The sequence below is a fragment of the Lingula anatina genome, chromosome 9 (assembly GCF_051362555.1).
Source record: "Lingula anatina isolate TDL-2025a chromosome 9, LinAna3.0, whole genome shotgun sequence".
NCBI classification, from domain to species: Eukaryota; Metazoa; Brachiopoda; class Lingulata; order Lingulida; family Lingulidae; genus Lingula; species Lingula anatina.
The window spans coordinates 7,649,419-7,671,987 of NC_141775.1; the positions used below are offsets into that span (position 1 = coordinate 7,649,419).

Genomic DNA, 22,569 nt, shown 5'->3' on the forward strand with positions numbered 1-22,569 from the left:
ACACTTACAGGTTGACTTGATTGGTTTGTTAGTTATGTTATTTAAAAGTTAAGTTATTATAAGTATATTTTTCAGGTTTCCCGTGTGTCGCATACACTTACAGGTCTGATGAATATACCGTCAGTTATTTGAAACACACGTTCTTGAGTCATTCACAAGTCACAGTTACTACTGTTAGTATTGTTTATTATATATATATATATATATATATATATATATATATATATATATATATATATATATATATTATAGGCAAATTTTCCAGAAGACGGAGAACTTTTAAATGACCGACTATTTATTTAAAGACATATATGTGAATTTTTTGTGAAAAATCAGTCTGTCGCCCTGGTAGAGGGTACTGTAGTGGTATGTCTGTCTATTGTATGTATATACGCATGTCCCATGCTCATCAAGAATGTATCTCAGTGCAGAGCTCGCCGACATCTGTATGCCAGGTAGTACCAAGGACTATGACTGAACTCTGCCGGGGCCCTGTACGTCTGTATATTTACCCTAGGGTTGAGTTTAGAGTGCTTGCTATACAGCGTGTAGATCACTTGCTGGTCTGTGCTCATCAGGACTGAAAAGAAAGGAAAACACGATGAACAAAAAAAAAAAAAAATAATAAAAAAATAAATAAATAAGTAAAAAATAATAATAATAACTTGTTAACTTTTCTTTTCTTTATCAGATAAACGGTATTTCATTGAAGAGACCGTATATTGGATTTAATTTTTATGGTAGGGTTTTGCTTATGCAGTACAATAATACCATAGCGTGAAATTACTACGACTTCTAAAAGTAACTTTTACATGATGTGAAAATAAATGGAACGGCATGCAACTTCTCCAAAGACCTCAGTCAATTAAAGAAGTATGCGTTAAAAGGTAAATGTACCAGATTTCTTTTAGTTTTTAATTCTTTGCAGAGATCTTTAACAAGTACGATACTTAGGAATGATAATTTTTTAGCTAACTAGCAGAATTAAAGTTATATTATTAATCCCTGTCCTACATTTATAATAATTGTTCTATTCTAATTGCTACGTTCAATTAATGAGTCTGTATTACATATCGAAATGGCAACACTACTTGTAATGGCCAGAGTACAATATAGTAATTCTTGCAATTTTCGCGTTCATGGTAGGGGGAGGGGGTCAACTTAAATAATTTTACACTGTTTGTCTTACAGTGTTTAATCATCCAGTGCACGCCACGCCGGTAGTCAGTACACAATGTCTGCACTGCCTCGACCCGCCCAATAAAAAACGCCCCAACTACCCACACCATATCCAGATACACGATGTTCCTTGGGGTTGGATTTGAATTGGCCTCGATCTCGGTATAAGCCACGTGGCCGTCAATGACGTCATTGGGTATGCCAACTTCAAACCCTTCTCCTGGAAAAGAGGAAACCTTCAGTACATTTGCTACCTTAAAAGCATGTCACATGATGTAAAATGTATAAAATGGATTCAGAGTTATGTCTTTCTAAAATTTTGATAAAACACTTTAGCAGTTGTCGTAAATATATAGACAAAATTAAGCGCTATGTCACTGCAAGAAGATAATAAATTACACCTTCTTCGTTTCTCCATATGCCAAAATCCATCCAACACACGTGGGTTGTGCGCACGCGGCCACTTTTGATGGCGTCAGCCATAACTTCATATTTGGCGTGCATGGCCACTGAATAATTGGCGTTGATCGTCTGCGGGTGGTACTTAGGGTACCCGACTTGATTAAAAATCGCCTGGATTCTAGGTCTAAGCCCAAACGCCCAAGAGTCATTTATATTCATTATGATAACATCTGTTTGTAAAGACGGTTGATATGAGCGTCGGAAGAACGTAATTTGTTGTGCTATTTCTGGCGAATTTGTGTAGAAGATTAAAGGGTTCCGGACCATGGCGATTTTCCCAGCGTTCTGTTGGTAGAAATCCTCCCTACGCAGCAATGTCCCCTTGATGAAATTACCCAGGCTAAAAAACGCGGTGACAACGGTGACATTTTTGACGTGTTCGACGGGAAGTTGAATGTCACCAGATCTCCTCTGAAAAGATTCTCCTTTACTGAGAAATTTTCTAATTGCTATGTCCTTTTTATTAGTTCCGGGTTCCTTACATCGTTGCTCCAGACTCCCATATACCAAGAAAAAGAGTATCTGAAAATATACGTTTATCTTAATTCACTGATCATCCCCACATTAAACAAAATGTCTGCGTCACTGACTCAAATAAACACTTTTTATGGAATACCACTAATAAAAGATTAATGCATATTTGCAAACCGGCCGTATACACATATAATATGGTTTCAGATATTCTAAGGTCCTTCCGTTTTTATCTGTTTTAGAAATACATTAGGCTTATAATGAAAATGAAGTGGATTACCCGATGGTCAAATTAACTTAATTGTTTGTCGGGCAGACGTGGTGATGCACGCAATAAAACAGCACTATTGCTTTCTATGGATATTTATCGTCGAGTTTGAAACAGGGAGGTCATTAATTATATTGCAAATCATTTGATTACGGCAATCACATGAAGGTACATGCAGGTCAAGAGTGCTAATAGACTGGAGCTATGTGGGCGTGATTATGTACTGGTTATCCGAATGGGCATGCCGTTTATTCGCCTGAACACATTGTAATTAATCGATTTGGTCAACTATGGCGACCGTCAGTTTATTTTGCCCCCCAAAAAGCACAAAACAAACAGTTATATAAATCGCATTTACTTATATACTATTAGAATCGGCGGAGCTTAAAGATGGATAGCTTGTATATAAAATGATGTTACGAAGATATAAACTTAAGTCCACTGTGAATTTATTAAAATGCCCCATTGCCGGACAGGGAATGTTTCAAAAGTGAATTTATTTTTGAACAAGTGAATACACTTGAGATAATGCTTTAACTATCCAAGATTGAGACTTTACTGTTTGACAAAAAGAAAACTAACTTATGTCCAATACACCACTGTAACCTTTAAATATCTTGCACCCCATTTCCATAGATTTTTAGATCGATCTATCCCTGTGGGGAGTCTCACTAGATTACTGTCAGCTTGGCCGGCTTAAGCGTCTGTCCCGCCTACTAAAAGCTGTAAGGGGGTAATTAACTATGGTGCCCGCTCGACTGACTGCAATTTAGCGTGAACCCCCAGGGACTTAGGTCGATCTAAATCTTAATCTTTAGATCGATCTAAATCTCTGGGAAAGCACCCTTGGTTCCTACCGTTATTAGTAATAACGCTCTGATGAGGCTACCCAGGTAATTGCGTGGGCAAACTATTCCACGCCAATCCATTGGCTGTTTCTTCTATTTGTGCATCCAGATGCCAGGTGCCGTTGATGGTTTTATTTGGCGCTGAAAAAAAGTGCGTTACTGCAACAAATACAGGTAGGTCCTTGTTGTTTTCTTGACTATTTTCTAATTTATGAGGAGATACAATTACCACGTTAATTTGACAAACTGCTTGACTGCTCAGGCTGCGAGATGTTCACTGCGTAATTAATGCCATAATGGGAACTAATGTCTCTTTGGTCCATGATGGTCCAAGCGATGCTGGTCTTAGCTTCCGATAAGTATCCTGAAAATGATAGTTATAGAGCGCATTCTCAACGAATTAAGCCAGGCTTTACAAAGCCGGTGACCTAAAAATGGCGGACGTACATGAAAGAAAGACCGCCTAATCTTTTAATAGTCTCTCCGCCTCCCCACACGTCGTCCCTGCGGGGTACAGTAATTAAATCTCGACTCCGTTCGCCATGCGGAAGCTACCTGAGAAATATTAAGTGCGCATGCTCATCAGTTAAACTCGTGGTGAAGAAAGCATGGCGGCTGAAGGCGATCGAAGGAAAAAAGCTCTTCTGTTCTATTATCTTTGAAAACAGAGACGAAAAAGGAATAATTTGGCCCGTAGAGCAGCAATGAATCGACTATCTACGGAGATAATATCACCAGAGATATTCACGGAAATATTAATGTTCGGAGCCGAGATTTAATTACTGTACCCCGCAGGGACGACGTGTGGGGAGGCGTGTGAGAGGCGGAGAGACTATTAAAAGATTAGGCGGTTTTTCTTTCATGTACGTCCGTCATATTTAGGTCACCGGCTTTGTAAAGCCTGGCTTAATTCGTTGAGAATGCGCTCTGTGACATGATAAGCATGAGTCAATACTGCTTGCGATCAAAAGTGATTATGCTTACGACACAGGTGAGTTAAAAACTGCAGGGTTCCTTTTGAGATTATTGGGTTGCAAGGTCCGTAGCCTATCAGGTTTGGAAATCATCCGAGATGGTTTGAAATGAGGCTGTCAGTACGACATGCGAATCTGGCAGAGGTGCTATGCAGAATTAACTTTTCGGCGACAAGGATAAAAATCAGTGCACTGGGATTGCCGTCAATAGTATTCGTTCCTAACTCTCAGTCTTTTTACATTGTGTCCGATGAAAACCGGACCCTTTTGCAGATTTACTTTCCAATTGTCAAGCTTTGAATAAAGGGATGACGGGACTTAAAGAGGGTCATTACAGCAAAAAGTTAAGATTTCAGTCCTGTCACACATTTTTGTGTCATTCACACATTTTATATTATATTTGCATAACTGTTTATATAACGTTTTAACAGTGTTACATTGTGAGTGTTACACACATTGCTTATATCTACATTATACATATAATGGTTTGCAGCAAAAATATGAGGGCAAGTCAAAAGTACACAAGTATAAAGTGTGTTCATAATGAGGCTATCATACTAGCTACTGCCCATTAACTCCAATGGGACTTTTGCTTAATGTAATCAGATTAACAGGTAAGCACGCCTCCTCCTGGCTTTGTGTAGAACACAGAAAGGCTTGTCTTAATACTAGATGGAAACAAGAGGAGGGGTAGGGGAGACCGGGGCTAGTTGAACCCCGGGGTAAGTTGCCCCCCCCCCCCATCAAGTCTCTTTAATAAAATTACTTTAGGATGCTTAATTATTTCATTTGGACTCACTGCTGACGCTTTCTTAGCACTATTGGATACGGTCACTTTACAAAATGATGTGATCATATTCTTTTACCACATAGTTACCGGTACTTTGTCATAAATTGATGGGGGGCCAACTTACCCCGGGGTCCAACTAGCCCCGGTCTCCCCTATTAATCGGTCAATATGATTGCATTAAGCAAGAATCCTTGTGGAGTGAGTGCGCAGAACCTAGTACGATAGATTCATTGTGAACGCATCCTTAAACAAAAGGTGTGCGTGATTGGCTTGGCTCAAAGGTTCACTTTTTGTGGAATGAAACAAGGACAATTTAAAGCTCTGTGGCAACTTACTTGCATATAGACCCGATATCATAGTGGCGACTATACTGTATTATCAGACCGAGCCTTTTCTCCACGCACAGATTCCCTCCAGCTTAGCTTCCCCAGCAACTGAAAAAATAACAAAAAATCTAAATGTTTTGGTGCATAGTTCACGGTCATATGAATAAAACTCCAGCCTGGATCGAGAGTCAACTATGCCCCAGTGGAACTAGGTTAATTTACCTGTGGCTAGAAAAGCTTTCAGCGTAACAACGTGTGCTGAAATGTTATCCTTTTTTTTTGTACTTGACCATCTTACCATAACGTGTGCGAGCCGATAATGACGCCAATTGCTGACCGACTTTAACTGCTGTCAGCCAAGTCCGATCCAATTGCGTCGACTCGATAAAGAATGGTGGACGTTTACGTCCGATTGGACTGCAATTCGAAAGGTATGTGATGGACTAAGTCAACCCCATAAAAGTATTTATTATACATTTGGGAAATAATTAGATGTCATTCGAGAAGCGGAAGTTATCTACAATCAGTAACCAGCCCGGCAACTTTTTTGACAGAAGAGATAAAGACGCGTATAGCCAGGGGCACATATTTCACAAAACAACCTAAGGATTTTAAATATGAAAGTAGTTTCCCAGGAGGAGCTAACAAGTCTTCTTCAAGACTGAGGTAATGAACAGGCAATTCAGTTTAAAATTCAGTTGCTACATGTACATGTACCAAGTCCGTAGGAGTGAACAGAAAAAACTGTCAACGGGTAAATCAAATATGTCGTAAAAGAAAATCTTCAACTTATTTAAGTTGTAAGTCCTCGTTTACACTACTTAACTGTGATAGCTAAGCTGACTAATTAAATAAATCCATTTATTATGTCAGTACTGGCACTGTCAGCGGGTGGAGTGGGGGGGGGGGGGGTGCGCAGGAAAAGTGTCAACAGGTTATATACGGCGATTTAATCTATCTCGACCACCGTACTTGCAGCACAGAGGCCTATATGTGATACGTATAGCTATGGGTGTCCATCTGTACCATGGTAAGCGTGCATTGTTCAAATTTAATTTAAAAAAACATTAAAAAATGACATAAAAAACACAGGGTAAGTCACTGATATTCTAAGGAGTCGAAGTGCTATTTCTGTACCACATTTTTATTCAACATTTCACATCAATCATCATGTATGCTTTATCTCCGGCAAGTTGGCAATCACATGTTATTTTACACCCTGAAAGCTGGTGTATGTTTTGTCTTTTCGCCTTAGTTATCAAGTATGATTAAAGACTAGCGCATGTTAATTTGGCCAGTTTTGCTCAAAATCTGTCATAATTTCTACTTTGCATACCGGTCATCAACCATGTGGCAAAATGGTTAGTCCAGCATGGCGTGGTTCCCGACCGTCTTTTCTATTTTAATTGTCGAAAAATTTAACTGGCTTTGCCAGTGGTAAAAGTCGATCAGTGTCTCAGTCTAAAGTGTTGGTCATGCTGACGTAGCCCATCATATGACTGCATGTATGATTATCATATTATTATTTTTTTTTTCAATTTTATTTTACTTAAGTATTAGCGGCACCCCCTAAATTGGATATGTGACGTGTTTTACTCCTATTCTCTATGCTGTATATATATGTAGTTTTTGGAAGTGTTTGATATATGACTGAATACATTCCATCCTCGTAGGCCTAGGCGGAGGGGTTCAGAGTTTGGGGGTGGGGTAAAGAATTATGGTAAACATTGTGGCCGGAAGCAAATTGTCATCAAGGTTGTATGTCTTTTCTAAAATTGGGTCAGCTAAGCATGAAGAAAGATTCACTTTTTTCAGAAAAGAAAACTCGCTTTGAATTGTATACGTTAATGACGTTGCTCTGAACGGGAACCGGTTGCGAAAGTATGGCTGGAAGATTTGATGCCTGTGTGCGGTAGTTCTGAAATTGATTGCATTGGAGGGGCTATCCTAACTACAATCTCTAAGCTTTGTCATTTCCGACTCAAATTTAAATTATTGATAATTACAACATAAATGACTTCATCTCTATCCCATAACTGAGTTCATCTCTCGTGTTTTAATATTTTACAATGACATCCTGTTTGGTAAATTGACAGAAGTATTAATTGTGAGGGAAAGCATAAATTTGACAAAACTATTTTCACTGACATAGAGAACAAAACTTATTATCCCTGTAAATCATCCGCTAAATAGCCCTTTTCCTACCCATGCCATGCTTAATTCGAAACAAGAAATAAATGAAATAATATGTTATCACTCTTAAAATAAAAGTGAAACAACGTGATGTTAATCTCGTTTTGTCCTCTCACATACTTATTTTGAACACACGACGGCAGATTGTCCAGAATTCAATTTACCATATTTCGAATTAAATTGTTCGTCTTGTGAGAAAATACTACAATGAATTTATTTCTAATTTAATATCTGACGTTCCCGGTTGGGGAATGATGAAGACCCACATTCAAGTATTTAACCTTCACTTTGTCTGGCTGCATAACAACGAGAATAAAAATTAAATGGATGTTGTAACTTGGGGATTGGCAAATTCGTTAAATTGGTTAAGTACCTTGGAACCGGCGAGATAAAGTTTGCCAAGGGTTCCAGTTTCATGTATTAATTCTCGTTTTTATTTATGGATATTTTAATAGATCAAGATATTGTTTTAGAATGACTACAGATGTACTAACAGGCAAAAAATGTTCATTAATAACAGGGACAATGCAATGATACAAGACTATATACACGTACATACCTAGAGATGTTATGTGACCGTGGAGATTCTTAATTTTGTTTTAGGGGTATTTTTCGGTGAAATGTAGACATTTTATCTAAGTTTGTACAGGTATGTCACTGCCAACTCTCGTAACACGTGCATTGAACATGTACACCTCTTGCAGTCGTTCGAGGTGTTCTGGCATATTATATAACTCACGTGACAGTGTATTATTTATTACACAACAAGTTTGGTTTGACAGAAAACTTGCGTTTGGATTACGGTTATTATACCCCCTTTACACTGGACGGCGTCCTTTCTGCGACCATGAAATTTGGCATCGCTGTGGTCTTAATTAGGAGGCACGAGCATTAATTTTGTATCAGAATGAATGCTCAATGATCAGCCAGTTGTCGGCACGTAAAATATTATAATTTTTTAACTCTCAAATGGGGCCGGACTGCTGGACGCAGAAAGGACGCCGTCCAGTGTAAAGGGGCCCTTAGTGCGAGAACGGATTGAGTCTAACATCTTCATGTATATGACAATGTGCTTGAAGAATCAGTTCCATGCGACCTAGCACAGGCGATAACCATATGGGCATCGCCTGTCTGAGGTTTGTAGGCCTACGGGTGGCATGAATTGTCCAGCATGTCCAGATACCGTCAACGCGTACACTACATGTGTATGTATATACTCAGTATAATATAAAGCAGAAACAATTACCCTGTGCGCAAAATGTGTGGGTCACCACTCAATCCAATGAAAAGGCGAACCCCTATACATACAATATAGCTCAGCGAATTAGGGCTCATTCCCAATGAAACAATCGATCTACGTAGATCGATCCAACCTCGGGGAGACTCTCGCTGAATGCAATCAGTTTGACAGATTAACACGCCTCCTCCTGGCATTGAAAAAAAACCCCATAGAAGCTGGTGATTATACGAGTACATTGGAATACTAGATAGTTCGCACTGACTCAATATGAACGGCCCCTAAACCAAAGCGACCTAGCTGGTTGGCGGTCAGCCGAGCTTGACAAAGGTTCGGAACAAAGACTGTATAAAATACAGACTAGCTGCCTTTAAGGCGGAGTGTCCATGTTGGTCAAAATTGTTCTGTGTGAGACTCCATTGCACCATTGACGCCGGTGATTACCTCATTTATTCACTTCCTCGCCTATTCAACGTATGGAAATGAAGTCGCTTTGTCACTCGATCGCCGAGACCACTGTAGTGGGATGTGGCCTTGTCCGTACACATAGCCTATTTAACGCGTCTCACCTGTTGCTCATCTTTATTTCAAAAGTTTGTGGTAAACGGTGATTGACAGACGTCTTTCACAACAAGTAGGTTAAAATTTTTTCATTATATACGTTGTAAACATGTTTCTCTACATGTTTGGGGACTATTGATCGACATAAAGGTTGACACGAAGCCTTTGCTCTCTATTATTTTCAGACTCAAAAGATTCAATAACAAATGTGAAGGTGTTCAAATCCATTAACAGAAATACGTACTGCCTCAAACGCTTTTTCTCATTTACAACAGGTCTAATCAATCAAAGATTTAATTTTTTAGCATGCTATAATAATATTTTGATTCGGAATATATTTACGATTTTATTGCTCTCTCTCTCTCTCTCTCTCTCTCTCTCTCTCTCTCTCTCTCTCTATATATATATATATATATATATAAGGCAGAAGCAAAGTTAACGTATGTTAACGTTTTTATTTCTAAATCAAAAAGGAATAATGTAGCTTATGAATTTCTCCGTCACTGAAATGCTCCCTTTGTGTTTATTGATGTCATCATCCCATTATGACTGTAGCTGAGTACTCCTCATTTGCCCAATTATACCATCCACGTATTGCTGGGCAGTGAAGCAACGGAGCGTTACTTGGGCTTAGTTAAGACGATCATTTTTTTGTCTTGGTGCAACGGGCGTAAACAGGGAGAGAAAACCTGGCACACGGACGCCAGGCGTTGCGGTTTACGACGGTCGTATCCGAGGCCCCGTTGGTGCAACCGGGTCCTGGAGCTTAGGGGATGCTGTCGCGTGATTGGGAATTGTAATCACCTGAGAGCAGGGTGTTGTCTGCCGGAGGGTGGGTTGGGGGGAGTAGTGTCAGTTATTAACTTGGTTTAGGGTGCAGGCATTCTGTTTGATATGGATCTCCCCTCTCACGCCCTGCTAAAACATGGGGTTTTAAGAGTTGCATTTAATTTATGACACTTACCAAGGTGTTGGACCATGTATAATTACACTGCAATAGCATGTAGCATAAGTGATGGCACTTTGGGGTGCTGCTGCAGTTTAAATGCGCAAAACACACAGAAAAAGTATTATCACAAAAATCACACAAAAATTATAAAGATACATTTTACGTAATTTTGGGGGGCCTACCACATTTGATAATAATGTTGCTAGCGGATAACCCAACCCCTAAATCTTCTTTCTGTCTTACCTTAGGGGGGGAGAGTAGATTCAGTTTTTCCCTAGGCGTCCTAAAGCAGCTGATAAACTCAACTCACTCTCCACATCCCACTTTATGCAAATTTTTTTAAATATATGATTTAATTTTGAAAAGACAGATGTGTTTATCTCTAAATTTGTGAAATTTCATTGTTGGTTGATTAAATAGCTAATTTACCAGAACCATTAAGCGTGGTGCACTCTATTAGCTGTTGTAGACTGTTTTTCATACAGGTTAACTTCTTAACAACAAGATATGGAATTCATCTACTAGTTATGGGCCAAATATTGAATAGAATTTTTTTGGGGGAAGGTACGGTATTAGGTACAAGTTTAGACTCAGGTTTTTGATACCCGCTCCTTTGAATTTCTTGGTCGTCGGACCTAATTGTGAGTTTTGCTAAGTGTTGGTTTTTTTTTCTTTTTTCTTTTTGATATAGGTACAGCTATGTACCCGTCCACTGTAAAGGGATATTCAAAACACATAACCGATACGTGTGCCATAATCCGTTATATCCTTTCTAGTTCTCTATAAAACAAAGCTTTGTAATGCCTGCCAAATGCTTCATTTCATTTTCGAGTGAGAACAATTTCTTTGTGATTGATGATAACATGTAGTGTTATAAAGATAACTTAAGTTGCCCAACGGTTTCTCAAAATGACAGCCAGACTGATAGACACATTTTTGAATTCTTCAGCAATCCTTTGGAGTGGAGTTCGCTTGACCTTAATGTGCCACAGAGCTTACCGATCCGAGAATAAGACTCCGCTGCCAGACAAATCAAGATTCAACGATTTAAGTACACTAATTGGCGTACACACGGATCAATGTTAAAGGGTAAAATACTAAAGTTGGTTGGAAGACGCACCAAGACAAAATGATGCAATGATTTAAGTCTGGAGATTCAAGATTTGACGACACAAAGATTAGAGCAGGCGTACAGTCAGTTCCAGCTTGAAAAATTAAGGACTAGGGTAATCGTACCAACGTGTCAAAATTAAGATTGTTTTGGATACGACAGACGTTTTCTCGACAACGGAGTGCCTCAAAGTGATGTACAATTCTACATGATTGTAATACCAGTGTGACCGAACTCTTTTTATCTTCGAGCCAAGTATCATAGTATGATTTGCAGGCCTTATTTACGGTACAGATTATTCACCCTTCGATGGATCACCATTCTTGTAGTCTTCTTCACAAACGTGTTGATATTTCAGCAAATGGTTCCGCACTTCAACGAGGACTGTTACCTAACCGATGTTAAAATCAAGGCCTTAGAAAGAGCAATCACATACGTAATAGAAGAATACGAGCGCTTAAACCAGACCTATTGGCTTGACTTTGGTACTCTCCTGGGGGCACATCGACACGCGGGTATTCTGAACCACGACGCCGACGGAGACGTCAGTCGCCTTGTTCCGCCATCTTGGACGGACGAAGCCGAGAGAAACTTCATCGCGGAGCTAACGAAGCGCCTTACCCGTCGTGGATGCACATTTGAACAGGATCGTTCCATTACTTGTCAAGGTGCACATGTTGATTTAGGCCGATGGAAAAAGGATACATCTGAGACGTATCTGTACCGATACTATCCCCCATACACTTTTATCCTGAAACCTTTCACCCTCCTCCCGGTCGACTTGACCCTTCCGACGAAAGCTGTGCGTTTCCTTGGGAGGAATGTTCAAGGTCCAGCCAAGGTGAATGAGTTTTTGACTTTCCGGTACCCCACCCAGAAATATATGACTCTGCCGTACAAGTGGAAGTGCGCCTTTGACAGACGTCAGAAAACACATTGATTGTTTCTTCTCTGCGTCTTTGTACAATCATAAAAGTAATAATCAAATGAGGGCATAATTCAAATCGAGGGGTCCAAGGTTTTCCTGTTTGAAAGCAAACAAAAATTTTCCTGTTGACTGGTTTGAATATATTGGATAGAGAACGCTCATGATCGCCTAATTACATAAGATAAGCAGACTAAATAACGTTAATTTTAACGAATCTTGAACTTAGGTCAGCAATTGCAGTTGAGAATGATAATGATAAGACATTGGTTTTGTGGTCATTTTCTCGTTCTATCTCTGTTTTGCGTATGTCTTTACGTTATGAGAATAACTCTAAATACAAGAGCCGTGTCTTTGTGTGGCGGGAACAGGGAGTGTGTTCAGAAAGATAGATGGCGTGCAGGATCCCCTTGCTTGCACTCCAGTTATAAAGATGACATCAAAGTGAACTGGATGACCCGATTAGGACCCTTGATTGCAAAGAAAAAATTAAGCGACTTGATGTTACCTGGAACACACAACTCAGGTTCGTACTCTATCCACAATGCCAGTTACTTAGTGGAACATTTGCTGGCGTCTAAAATCGCCCAAGTTGTCGCTCCTAGCTTTTTGATAGGCTGGGTCCGTAACCATGACGGCGATTTCTTCTCCCAGCTTCAGGCGGGATATCGCGTTTTGGATCTTAGGATTTGTGCATTAAAAGCAGGCGGTGATTTCTACTGGTGGCACGGGATCACGGGGAAGGAAATTTCGGAAGGGTTGGCCTTAATTGCCCGTTTTGCACGAGAGAATCCCAAAGAGCTCATAATATTAACAGTTTCTCATTTAAATGAGCCTGGCTCTATTTGGGGAGCAGCAAAAGTTTCCATGTCGTCTGCTGCATTACAGAGACTTGGCAAACATCTGTTTCGGTACCTTGGACCTTACCTGTTACCAGTTCGTTATTTCAACGGGACCAACACAGTGGGGAATATATGGAAAACCAAGAGAAACGTTGCAATTTATTTTGACGGGGTAGAACTTAGTTCCCTCGGGTTCCCTCACCTATATCTGTACAACACAGAGCAGCAGTATATCAAAAGTACTTTTGAGTTTAAAACAAATCCGCGTGATGTTTTCAAAAGTAGAGCAAGAATTTTAGCAATGGACAGGATACGTTACAAGAATGATTTAACTTACAGCGCTGTAGTCGTGACCCATCAAACAAAAAACCTAATCGGTGCAGTGTTAGGCTTCCAAGCTGTACAGATAATTATTTTGATCATGTTCTGCTTCTTGAGCATTAATCGTCTGACTAAGAAAAGACTGCCCCGCAAAGATTATGTTTGGGCGAGAACTTTTGGTATTGTTGCAGTGTTTGTGACTTTTGGTAGTACTTTGCCATTACTGCTACGCATGGCGCTAGGGTTTGAAGGCTGTGCGAGTACTTTGTTAGAAATGGCACATTTTGCAAACCGCATGGGAACATGCTGTTATAACGATGGGCATGTAACCCCCTCAGTCGTAGAGGATAGAGCAATCACTTTCGTTGATATCAGGGATTCCACCAGTGCTTCAGTAACTGGTATAAACTCTATGTTGCAATATTGGTGTTTAGAGAAGTACGGCTCATACAAATGCAATATTATCACTGTTGATGACTTCCGATCAAGTAATGCTGTAGATGTTGCCATTAGTTTTAATAAGAGATGAATTGTAAAAATGTCAGGAAATAGGTCAGGGTGCCTCTCCTTGAAAATATTTATATAGTTGATGTTTTCTCGACCTTCAGCTTTAATGTTGACTACCTTCTTCACTGCCTTTCGAACTCGCAACAACTTTTGGTTTTTGGAAATTTGCAAACAATGAAGCCGTCTAGCTTCCGATCTGAAACCTAGAGAAATGGGGCTATAGGAGACAGTTAATGGTACGATACAGGAAAAGCAGATCTCCCCCTTAGCAGTTGATCCAACCCAAAGAGCTGGCGGCTCCAGCGTTTTGTCAAAGGGTGGTAGCAGAAAATGCAGTTGATAAGTAGGCCTACTTACCTGGCAAGTATAAAATGCAAGTTGACGAGGACGATTCGCCCGTAATGTGTACGGATAGGAAAATACTTGGTTGTTTCGCGTTTCCATTTTTACAGTATTTAAACAAGGGGATAAGAGAGGGATACCTCCAAACAAAATGGCGTGCACTTGACCCACATTCCCAATAGATCCGGATGACTTTTGGGTCTAGTTTTTTACTTTATCTTTATACATGTATAACTTTAACATACTAGCCCTGTAACAGTCCCACGTGTCAAACACACTTATAATAGACCCTTATATCCAAGATACTAATGGTAGGCATACTGGTATGTGCTGCAATTGTATTTTTGATACGTGTGTATTTAATTAGAGTTTGAATAATGGATTATGTTTGCGGTGGCAGCAAGTACAAATGTTCACGTTGCTAAATGAGAATAAGTCCATGGACATTTATGTATTAAACCAGCCGTCTAAAAAGACTCGACTCATTATGCATATACGGGTACAGCTGATGAATTGCTATTTTCATATTAAATGAATATTTCAAAGCCCATTCGCACTGACGTAGGTCATTAATGGCCATGCAAGCATGATTATTAGCCGTGCCCTGTATAACGCGACCAGCGACTTTCTCCAAACAGGGTTGGCAGGCAATTTTTATTTTCTTTTATTGATAATTATTATTATTATTTTTATCTTTTAAGCATGTAATGTTTTTTTTTTCAAATGGACAGTATAATCAAATCACAATGTGAAATACGTACATTTTACTGTAATTTGCTTTGCACTGTTAGTTTAGGTAGGTATACTAAAAAGGAAATGTGGTAATGTGATTATGAATTAAATATACATTAAATGTTGAACTAAACGTAACTTAACACAAAGCTCTAGAAGTAGCGTCGTTTGAATACCATGTGTCGATCAAACGTGATCATAGCCACAAACAGCATTAAGGGCAGTTTAAGAAATATGTGCGTTATAAAAACAAGTTGCATATTTGACTGAAATGATATAATGGACAAAAATATCTTTTATGTGAAGAAATATTTCCTTAAACTTTCATTGTGTTTGCTCTTTTATTTCTCACTTTTTTATTTAAAAAAAAAAGAACATAAAGCAATGTACAGAAGTCGAAAATGAATTTTTCCCTCTCTTATCTTTGGTTAATGTCTGTAAGTATTTTCTCACTTACTACTGTGTATAAAAGTTGAAAGGCCGACAGAGAATATTAAAAAAGCTCCAAACCCACGCTTAAGCAATGATTTTTCAATTTATTCCGCCACCTCCTCGAGCCCAATTCTCGCACTAACTTTCCGGTTCCACGCGAGTTAAGGCAGAACCAAGATCGGTGACCGGCGGAGTGGTTCGGCCAGTTAATCTGATTATTTGCGCAACACTAATTAATAGATTTTATCTAATTAATTAAAATATTACCAAAAGTATTACTCGTCCTCGGGTATGTTCTACAAGAAGTGGGTTAGTGTGCTTTTAAATCCCCCGCCTAGCCGCTTAATTCCACGGTACTCAATATGCGAAAAAAGTATCATTAGAATAGGCTATTTGGTTTTGTTATTTTAAAGTTTAAACTGTTTTTAATGCCCAAAATGTAAAGGAATGTTTATTGGAACATTTTTATTAGTGTGTTTAGACCTTACACGGGTCCATATGGGTAATCGGTGACCTGTGACATAATTTATTCATTTAGTCGAAATTCGGCTATATGGAGTTTAAACTTGAGCGGGACTTTACTTGATTACCCCTTCTGGTCGTTCATAAAGGGCATTAGAGACCAACTAGCCTTGACAGTGTTCTACGACTGGTTACAGCTAGTTGTCTTTTAATGTGATATATGCACTTTCACTGGAGACGATAGCCTTGACAGTGTCCTGCATGTACGACTGGTTACATATAGATGTCTTTTAATGTGATGTATGCACTTTCACTGGAGACGTGTAGGCGCACCAGTATCAGGTAACACTAAGGTATGCAGTGTTTTTTCCAATGGATCAAGTTAATGTTTCACTGACGCGCTCTAGGACACGGTTCGTAAACACTGCAGTGCAATTAATCGTCCCATAACGAGTGATGCACAGGTAGCGTCCACCCAGATAGCAAGCATACGTTGGGCCAACGTAGGGGAATCGTTGGTTTGTTGGCATATAGTTGGCGTTGGTAGTCATACGTTGGCCCAACGTTGGCCCAACCACATCATAATATGCACAACATAACTGCAATATGCTCACGTTGGCCCAACGTTGGGCCAACGTGTGCATATTTATTTCATACGTTGGCCTAACGTTGGGCCAACGTATCCAATTAACAACTCAATAGAAATGAAAAATGTTTCTGTTATAATAAAAATGTTTCTGTTCACAACTAAGAATCACATTTGCTTATCTATTGATCAGTAACATATAGTTTTTAGAATTAAAAAATATAATTTTTTTTTATGAAGAGTTTGTCAAATTCCTTGGGTTAAAAAACAGTTTTCTGCTTTTATTTGTCTTCCAAGCTATACACTCTTATATATAGGTGCAGCACACTCTTCTGTGACTGGTTAGACAAATATATTGAGGATACATCCAACTAATTGTGCTTTGCCAAAGATCACACAGGTGCAGGACAGGAAAGAGAGGAAAAACACAAAGATTGAACTCATATGACCACTCACACTGACTTGATTTTTAAAGAGACAATGTCTGAGATTTTGCCTGGAGGAAGAGACTGTGATTTTATAGACTTGACATATAACTTATGAAAAGCATCTTACCTGACATTAACAAGGGTTTCTGGTTTAAAATTTAATTTAATGAAAATATTTTTAAAAATTGAAATGGGGCAAAAAACACTTTACTAGTAGTAAAATGCCTTGACTCCAGGAATAAGGTGAAAAGTCATAGGACTGTTGATATTTTTTCTTGATGTGAATCATGTAACAATTGATATAAGACACACTTATTAATGTTTAAATTTAATATTATAATATCTTATTAAAATTTTCTTTGCTGTCTTTTTGTATTATATTTCAATTCACATATCATTATTAGTTGGTATAAGGTATTTGTTTTATGTAATGTTATGAATTAATTAAACAGTTCAAAATATATCACTAATCTTTTGTTTTAACCACAATTATTAATTGACAATTTTCCAGGTGTAGTGTAAATGATCACAGGCAGATGTAGTCCTCTGAAGGATTCATCCCTTAGAAAGCTTGCTAATTTTTCAGTCTATCTTGCAGTTTGCAGATTTCAGATGCTCAAGATATGTCATCACGACATTGATCTGCCTGTGCATCAGACGTGTAATTACAGTGCCCTACTACCTATATGATTCCAAAAAAAAATATTTTGCCTTTAGCTCAATGTTGGGTCACTGTAAATCACTGTGCCCCTGGTTTAAGGTTGGGTCATAATTTGTTGTGCAAATTGCAGATAACTTGGTGACCAGTTGGCCTACCGTTGGGCCAATGCAGATGCATTGTTGGTTTGAGGTTGGGTAATTGTTGGACTGATGTTGGTTATAAGTAGAACCAACGTAAATGCACTCTTGGTTACAGGTTGGGAAATTGTTGGGCCAATGTTGGTTATTAGTTGGCCCAATGTAGGGCCAACGCAGTTTGGTTGGGAATACGTTGGACTGATGTTGGTTATTAGTAGAACCAACGTAAATACACTGTTGGTTACAGGTTGGGTAATTGTTGGACCAATGTTGGTTATTAGTTGGCCCAATGTAGGGCCAACGCAGTTTGGTTGGGAATACGTTGGCAATGCGTTGGCATTAAAAAGACGTTCAGCCAACCGTTGGCCAAAGTGAGCACTTAGATGGAAACCCAACGTTGGGCCAACGTTGCACGGTCAACCAAGGCAACGTTGGGCCAACGTTGGCCCAACGTATGCATGCTATCTGGGCATGCAGTGCTACCAATGTCGGATTAATTTTACCGCTATTAAAAAAAATCTTTCTTCCATTTTGTGGAGCACGGTTTTTACGTTCGTGCGGCATGTAGTAAGCATGTTGTGTTCATGCAATGAGAAAAGCCCATCCAGTACGCTAGTACTTATTTTATTTGTTTACAAGTATTCCAAAAGTTATAATGCATTGTATCCGAATCTGATTATCGGCCCATGAATTACAGATACCGGCATATGGCAGATAGGGCGAATTTTTGGCACAAAGCACTCCATGGCTTTTATTTTGTCGTTGACGCTAATGTCAACTCACTTTCTTCATTCATTAACGGCATTATTTCTAAATAATTTTCTCTTTCCTTGTGATTCTTAATCAGTTTTCATATTTGGCATTTATTGGACGTTTTAGTGACTGAATTAATTAAGTTTTCCCTGTTTTTCAGTTCACCCGCAAAAAGATGGCAGTCGTCCCCATGAAAATACGGAAAGTCATCATACAAGCATGCGTAATCCTCCTCGCTCTATGGTCCCTTATAAACCTCTATTCTGCATTATTTTCCTGCAAGGAAGCCACTCCAGAACCTCCAGCCAATGTTCCGAAACCTGGTGTTGTGATAGACTGGTCATCACTGGTCACTCATACCGAACTTGGGGGAACTGACCACAGCCCTGACGTCACGAGATTCATCAAGGACAGTTTGATTTTTGCTCCTCAGACGATGGTGTCAGAGTGGCCGGAGAAAGAGGTCAAGGACATTTCAAAAGGTCAAAATGTAAAGGACACATCTCAGTTTGGGCAGTCGTCCGCCATTGACAGCATTTTGAACGAGAAACGAAACGGGGTTTTTGTTTCGGCTGGTGAATGGGATGGGTTGACCTATTCTGACACCATGTATTTGGCGCGAAAACGGAATTGGACAGGGCTTTTAATAGAACCCAACCCTGTCGCTTTTGTTGAACTTGTTAAGAACCGACCCGAGTCCTTCAAACTGAGTGCCTGTTTAGACTCGGAGTCAAGAAGAAGGACGTATCTAGCTGCTGGAATGTATGGTGGTTTGGTTGGGAATTTGTTTAATACCCCGGAAGCTCGCCAAGAATTAATGGCAACCGTGGCGAAGTCTTATGAAATATTTTGTTTTCGTTTGGACACCATACTTCAAAGTGTGGGCATAGGACACATAGATCTTTTGGTACTTGATATCGAAAATTCAGAGCTGGAAGTTTTACGAACTTTCCCATTTGAAAAGTTTACAATCAACATGATCTTGGTGGATTTTAAGGTCCATGACATCCACGGGTTTGGAAGTAAGGATGCCAAAAGAACGGAACAGAAATTTGGGGAAATAAGCGAAATACTTGAACGGTGGGGTTTCCAGGAATGCACAGTGTTTCCCAGGATTCCTCTAAAACTCTCAGCATTAGACGTTTTATATGTAAACAAAAATGTAGATGACAGCATATTGTCTCACGAAGGTTATATGCACTACTGCACAAAACATCAGCCTTCTGATAGAAGCTAATGGCAATATGTCCGCCCCGTGAGCGTGCATTGCACATTGTAATTTTAGTAGTACTTGTAGTGATAGAAGTGATAGCATAACGGTCAATCAGTCTGATGTTGAGTCGAATGCATATGTACATGTCCTGGTATATGCATTTGGTGAAAATGTTGCCCAGTAATGATAATAATAATATTAATAATAGAAGGTGTCCCCATTTAAAATTTCAAGTACATGTGTACTGTACGCATTCGAAATATCCCGAATACATATTTTGTATCTCTACGCATCCTTAAAAGCTATACCAATCTTTCCAATTTCAAATCTCAAAACCTCAAATAAAAGTAAATGACTTCGGTTGTTATCTCTAAAATGTACAGAAAGACATAGCCGAAATGGAATAAAAACTGACCATGCAGTCATTTACAACCAATTGCAAATAGTTGATTAAAAACATTTTAATTTAATTTTATTTAAAATACAAGTGCAAAGAAGGGTCGAACAATGATTCGTGAATAGGATAATTTTTTCCAAAGAAAATTCACTTTGGCGTTGGCTGATTTATCTTGCATGCAATGGGAAACGGGGGTTGAGGGCGGGCACGTAGGCCTACGAACTCCTGTTTTGTCTTCTTGATAGCGAAAAATAATTTCTTTAAGGGGATGCGGAATACAATACAATATGTTTTATTTTACGTCGGGTAGAAATTAAAGAGAAACATTATCTTTGGATCTTTAATATATTTATATTTAATTTAACAATTATACGTAATTATAACTGTGAACACGAACAATTTTACACATAATGCTGACTTTTATGTGGATTTTTAACAATAGCCTATAAAGCTACATTTGTGACAACATTTGAATTTTTTTTTTTTTTTTTTTTTTTTTTTGAGATTTGAAACTCATTATTATTATTATATAGCAAGCAATTTGTTGCCTATATCATGCTTTTTAGGAGGGAGAAAAAAATGGGAATGATGCGGAATGATAGGGAAATGTGCCGATGTTTAAGTTAGGCATCGCTTGTAAACACAAATGGTTATCTTTTTTGACGATGCCGAAATCCATTAAATTTGTAGACATAACATTTATTTCAATCATAACACTGCTCAAAAGTGCGTTTTTTTTTTTTTGACAAAAGGGAATCATGCATCACCTCTTTGTAAGTCGACAATTCCAACCACCCCCCTTTTTTCTTAAAATACAACTTAAATGGCAGACATTCACCTTTTTGTCGTTTCTTTTTCAATTTTTTCCATATATATGTTTAAATGGTTCATGAATGTCAGTTCGTGAGCTGTTTGAGCATAGGCCTATACACCACTCAGAGTAGCACGCAGTCCATTGCATTACAGTTGAAGCCTACTGATAGGTGGCTGATTATTAAAGGTTTCTGATATGCTTATTGTGTGAAGAAGACTTTTTTACTACTTTTTTTTTAGATCTACCGGTAGATCTTTAGATATTAAAGATTCTTGTTGATATCCGTTCAATTTTTTATTTTTGCTTTTCGAGGTCTCAAGATCAGATGAGTTGTTAAATCTGTTTTGATTGGTTCTCACTTCATACCGAATCTTAATTTTTTTCTGATTGGTTAATAGGGGTGATTGTCTCCTAGGAGACGTCGCACTCGTTTGCTCTATTGCTATCAATCGGTAAGAATTTTTTTGAGCTCTTAGAAATTATTCTCAATACCACTAACTTTAGGAAATAATGAATCATAAGGTTTAATGCTATTGATTTTTATGTTATGTTGTACCTTTCATTATAATTAAGTAAGCAAGTGGGTCTCAGTAAAGAAAAAGAATAAACGTTTAAGTGTAGGCAAACCGACACATGCATTTACAGAATAGTTATATTTTATATGTATCTGGCCTTTTATTATTATTTATAGGCTCTGAAAATGTCTGGATTGTTTGTACTATCTTTTGACTTTCAGAGATTTCATATGAATATGATTTGGGAGATTCTATAAGTTTGATCTTACCATCCAATATTTCATCTGCTTGCAGTCAGATTTCATATTCATATGAATGAAATCTGACTGCAAGCAGATGAAATATTGGATGGTAAGATCAAACTTATATAAATAGCTATAGACAAAAGAATCTTCAAAAGTCTAGGATGGGTATATATTTATCTTTCACTTCTCTTTCTTTCTTTTTTTTTGCGTACATTAATTTTATAGTTTCTTGTAATTTATTTAAATATATTATACATCCCTTAATTAGGACTAATGTGAAGGATTTATAAATGATTTTGTTAACTTTATCAAGCATGCACTATTTTTATCAAGCATGCACTATTTGTTTTATTCCATTCAAGGTTGTAAAGTGGGAGGTCTTCGAAGGGGGACCATTTCTGAATAGAATGGCCCCAACCTTCCAAAACTTTGCCGGTGAAGGCAAAGTTTTATGTCACTGGGCCCGCCTCGAGATGGAGCAGGAGTCCATTACTCCTGCAGGTCGGTTATTGTTTATTGTTGTTCTTTCATGTGTATTTTCTTTAGTATGAATGATAGTCATAATGATGATGAACAGCATGGGCGTCCCCAGGGGGGGCAATGGCCCCCCCTGGAATTTTGGCGGGCATGTTAATTGGGGGTACCCAGCCAATCATTATCTCCCCCTTCAATGACTTTGACCCCCCCCCCCCCCCCTGGAAAATTTTCTGCAGACGCCCATGATGAACAGTTGGATGAAGTCTATGAATTGCACCCATTCAGATTCACGCATTTTACTAGCTGGGACTCTTTGGGAGATTCTCGCTAAAAGTACAATCCATAGAAACAGCTTAATTGTTTGACAAACCACCTGGCGCAGCTAGAGAGTAATTAACTATGTTCTGATTA

The 22,569-nt window shown here is 38.7% G+C and overlaps 2 protein-coding genes across 12 annotated transcripts; one reads left to right on the top strand and one right to left on the bottom strand.

The window, feature by feature from the left end:
• Positions 1-232: 232 nt before the first annotated feature.
• Positions 233-5,504, bottom strand: LOC106161228 (uncharacterized). 4 transcript variants are annotated; one of them, XM_086995394.1, is made up of 6 exons: positions 5,328-5,501; positions 3,458-3,592; positions 3,238-3,369; positions 1,581-2,163; positions 1,190-1,399; positions 237-580 (listed from the first exon to the last, which is right to left on the bottom strand). In XM_086995394.1, the coding sequence occupies exons 3-6, from the start codon at positions 3,307-3,309 to the stop codon at positions 423-425; spliced, it is 1,023 nt and encodes a 340-aa protein (XP_086851520.1). In that variant the 5' UTR covers positions 3,310-3,369; positions 3,458-3,592; positions 5,328-5,501; the 3' UTR covers positions 237-422. The 4 variants fall into 4 exon arrangements, with proteins under 4 accessions (XP_086851521.1, XP_086851520.1, XP_086851519.1 ...); XM_086995395.1 differs by having other exon boundaries at positions 233-580; positions 1,285-1,399; positions 3,238-3,592; positions 5,328-5,504; XM_086995393.1 differs by having other exon boundaries at positions 3,238-3,592; positions 5,328-5,500.
• On the top strand, positions 4,117-21,551 carry LOC106161223 (uncharacterized). 8 transcript variants are annotated; one of them, XM_086995391.1, is made up of 2 exons: positions 4,117-4,219; positions 18,658-21,551. In XM_086995391.1, exons 1-2 carry the CDS (start codon positions 4,163-4,165, stop codon positions 19,732-19,734), a joined length of 1,134 nt encoding a protein of 377 aa, XP_086851517.1. In that variant the 5' UTR covers positions 4,117-4,162; the 3' UTR covers positions 19,735-21,551. The 8 variants fall into 8 exon arrangements, with proteins under 8 accessions (XP_086851517.1, XP_086851515.1, XP_023931314.2 ...); XM_086995389.1 differs by lacking the exons at positions 4,117-4,219; positions 18,658-21,551 and adding exons at positions 5,594-5,749; positions 11,208-15,363; XM_024075546.2 differs by lacking the exon at positions 4,117-4,219 and adding an exon at positions 5,611-5,749.
• The last annotated feature ends 1,018 nt before the right edge of the window (positions 21,552-22,569 follow it).

Bases quoted from the DNA above. Each gene is read 5' to 3' on its own strand.
- LOC106161228 (XM_086995394.1), bottom strand. From the start codon at position 3,309: ATGGATTGGCGTGGAATAGTTTGCCCACGCAATTACCTGGGTAGCCTC. The intron at 1,400-1,580 runs GTGTAATTTATT...CCTCTTTTCCAG, and splicing joins CATATGGAGAAACGAAGAAG to GAGAAGGGTTTGAAGTTGGC. The intron at 581-1,189 runs GTAAGACAAACA...CTTTCTTTTCAG, and splicing joins GCACTGGATGATTAAACACT to TCCTGATGAGCACAGACCAG.
- LOC106161223 (XM_086995389.1), top strand. From the start codon at position 12,544: ATGATAATGATAAGACATTGGTTTTGTGGTCATTTTCTCGTTCTATCT.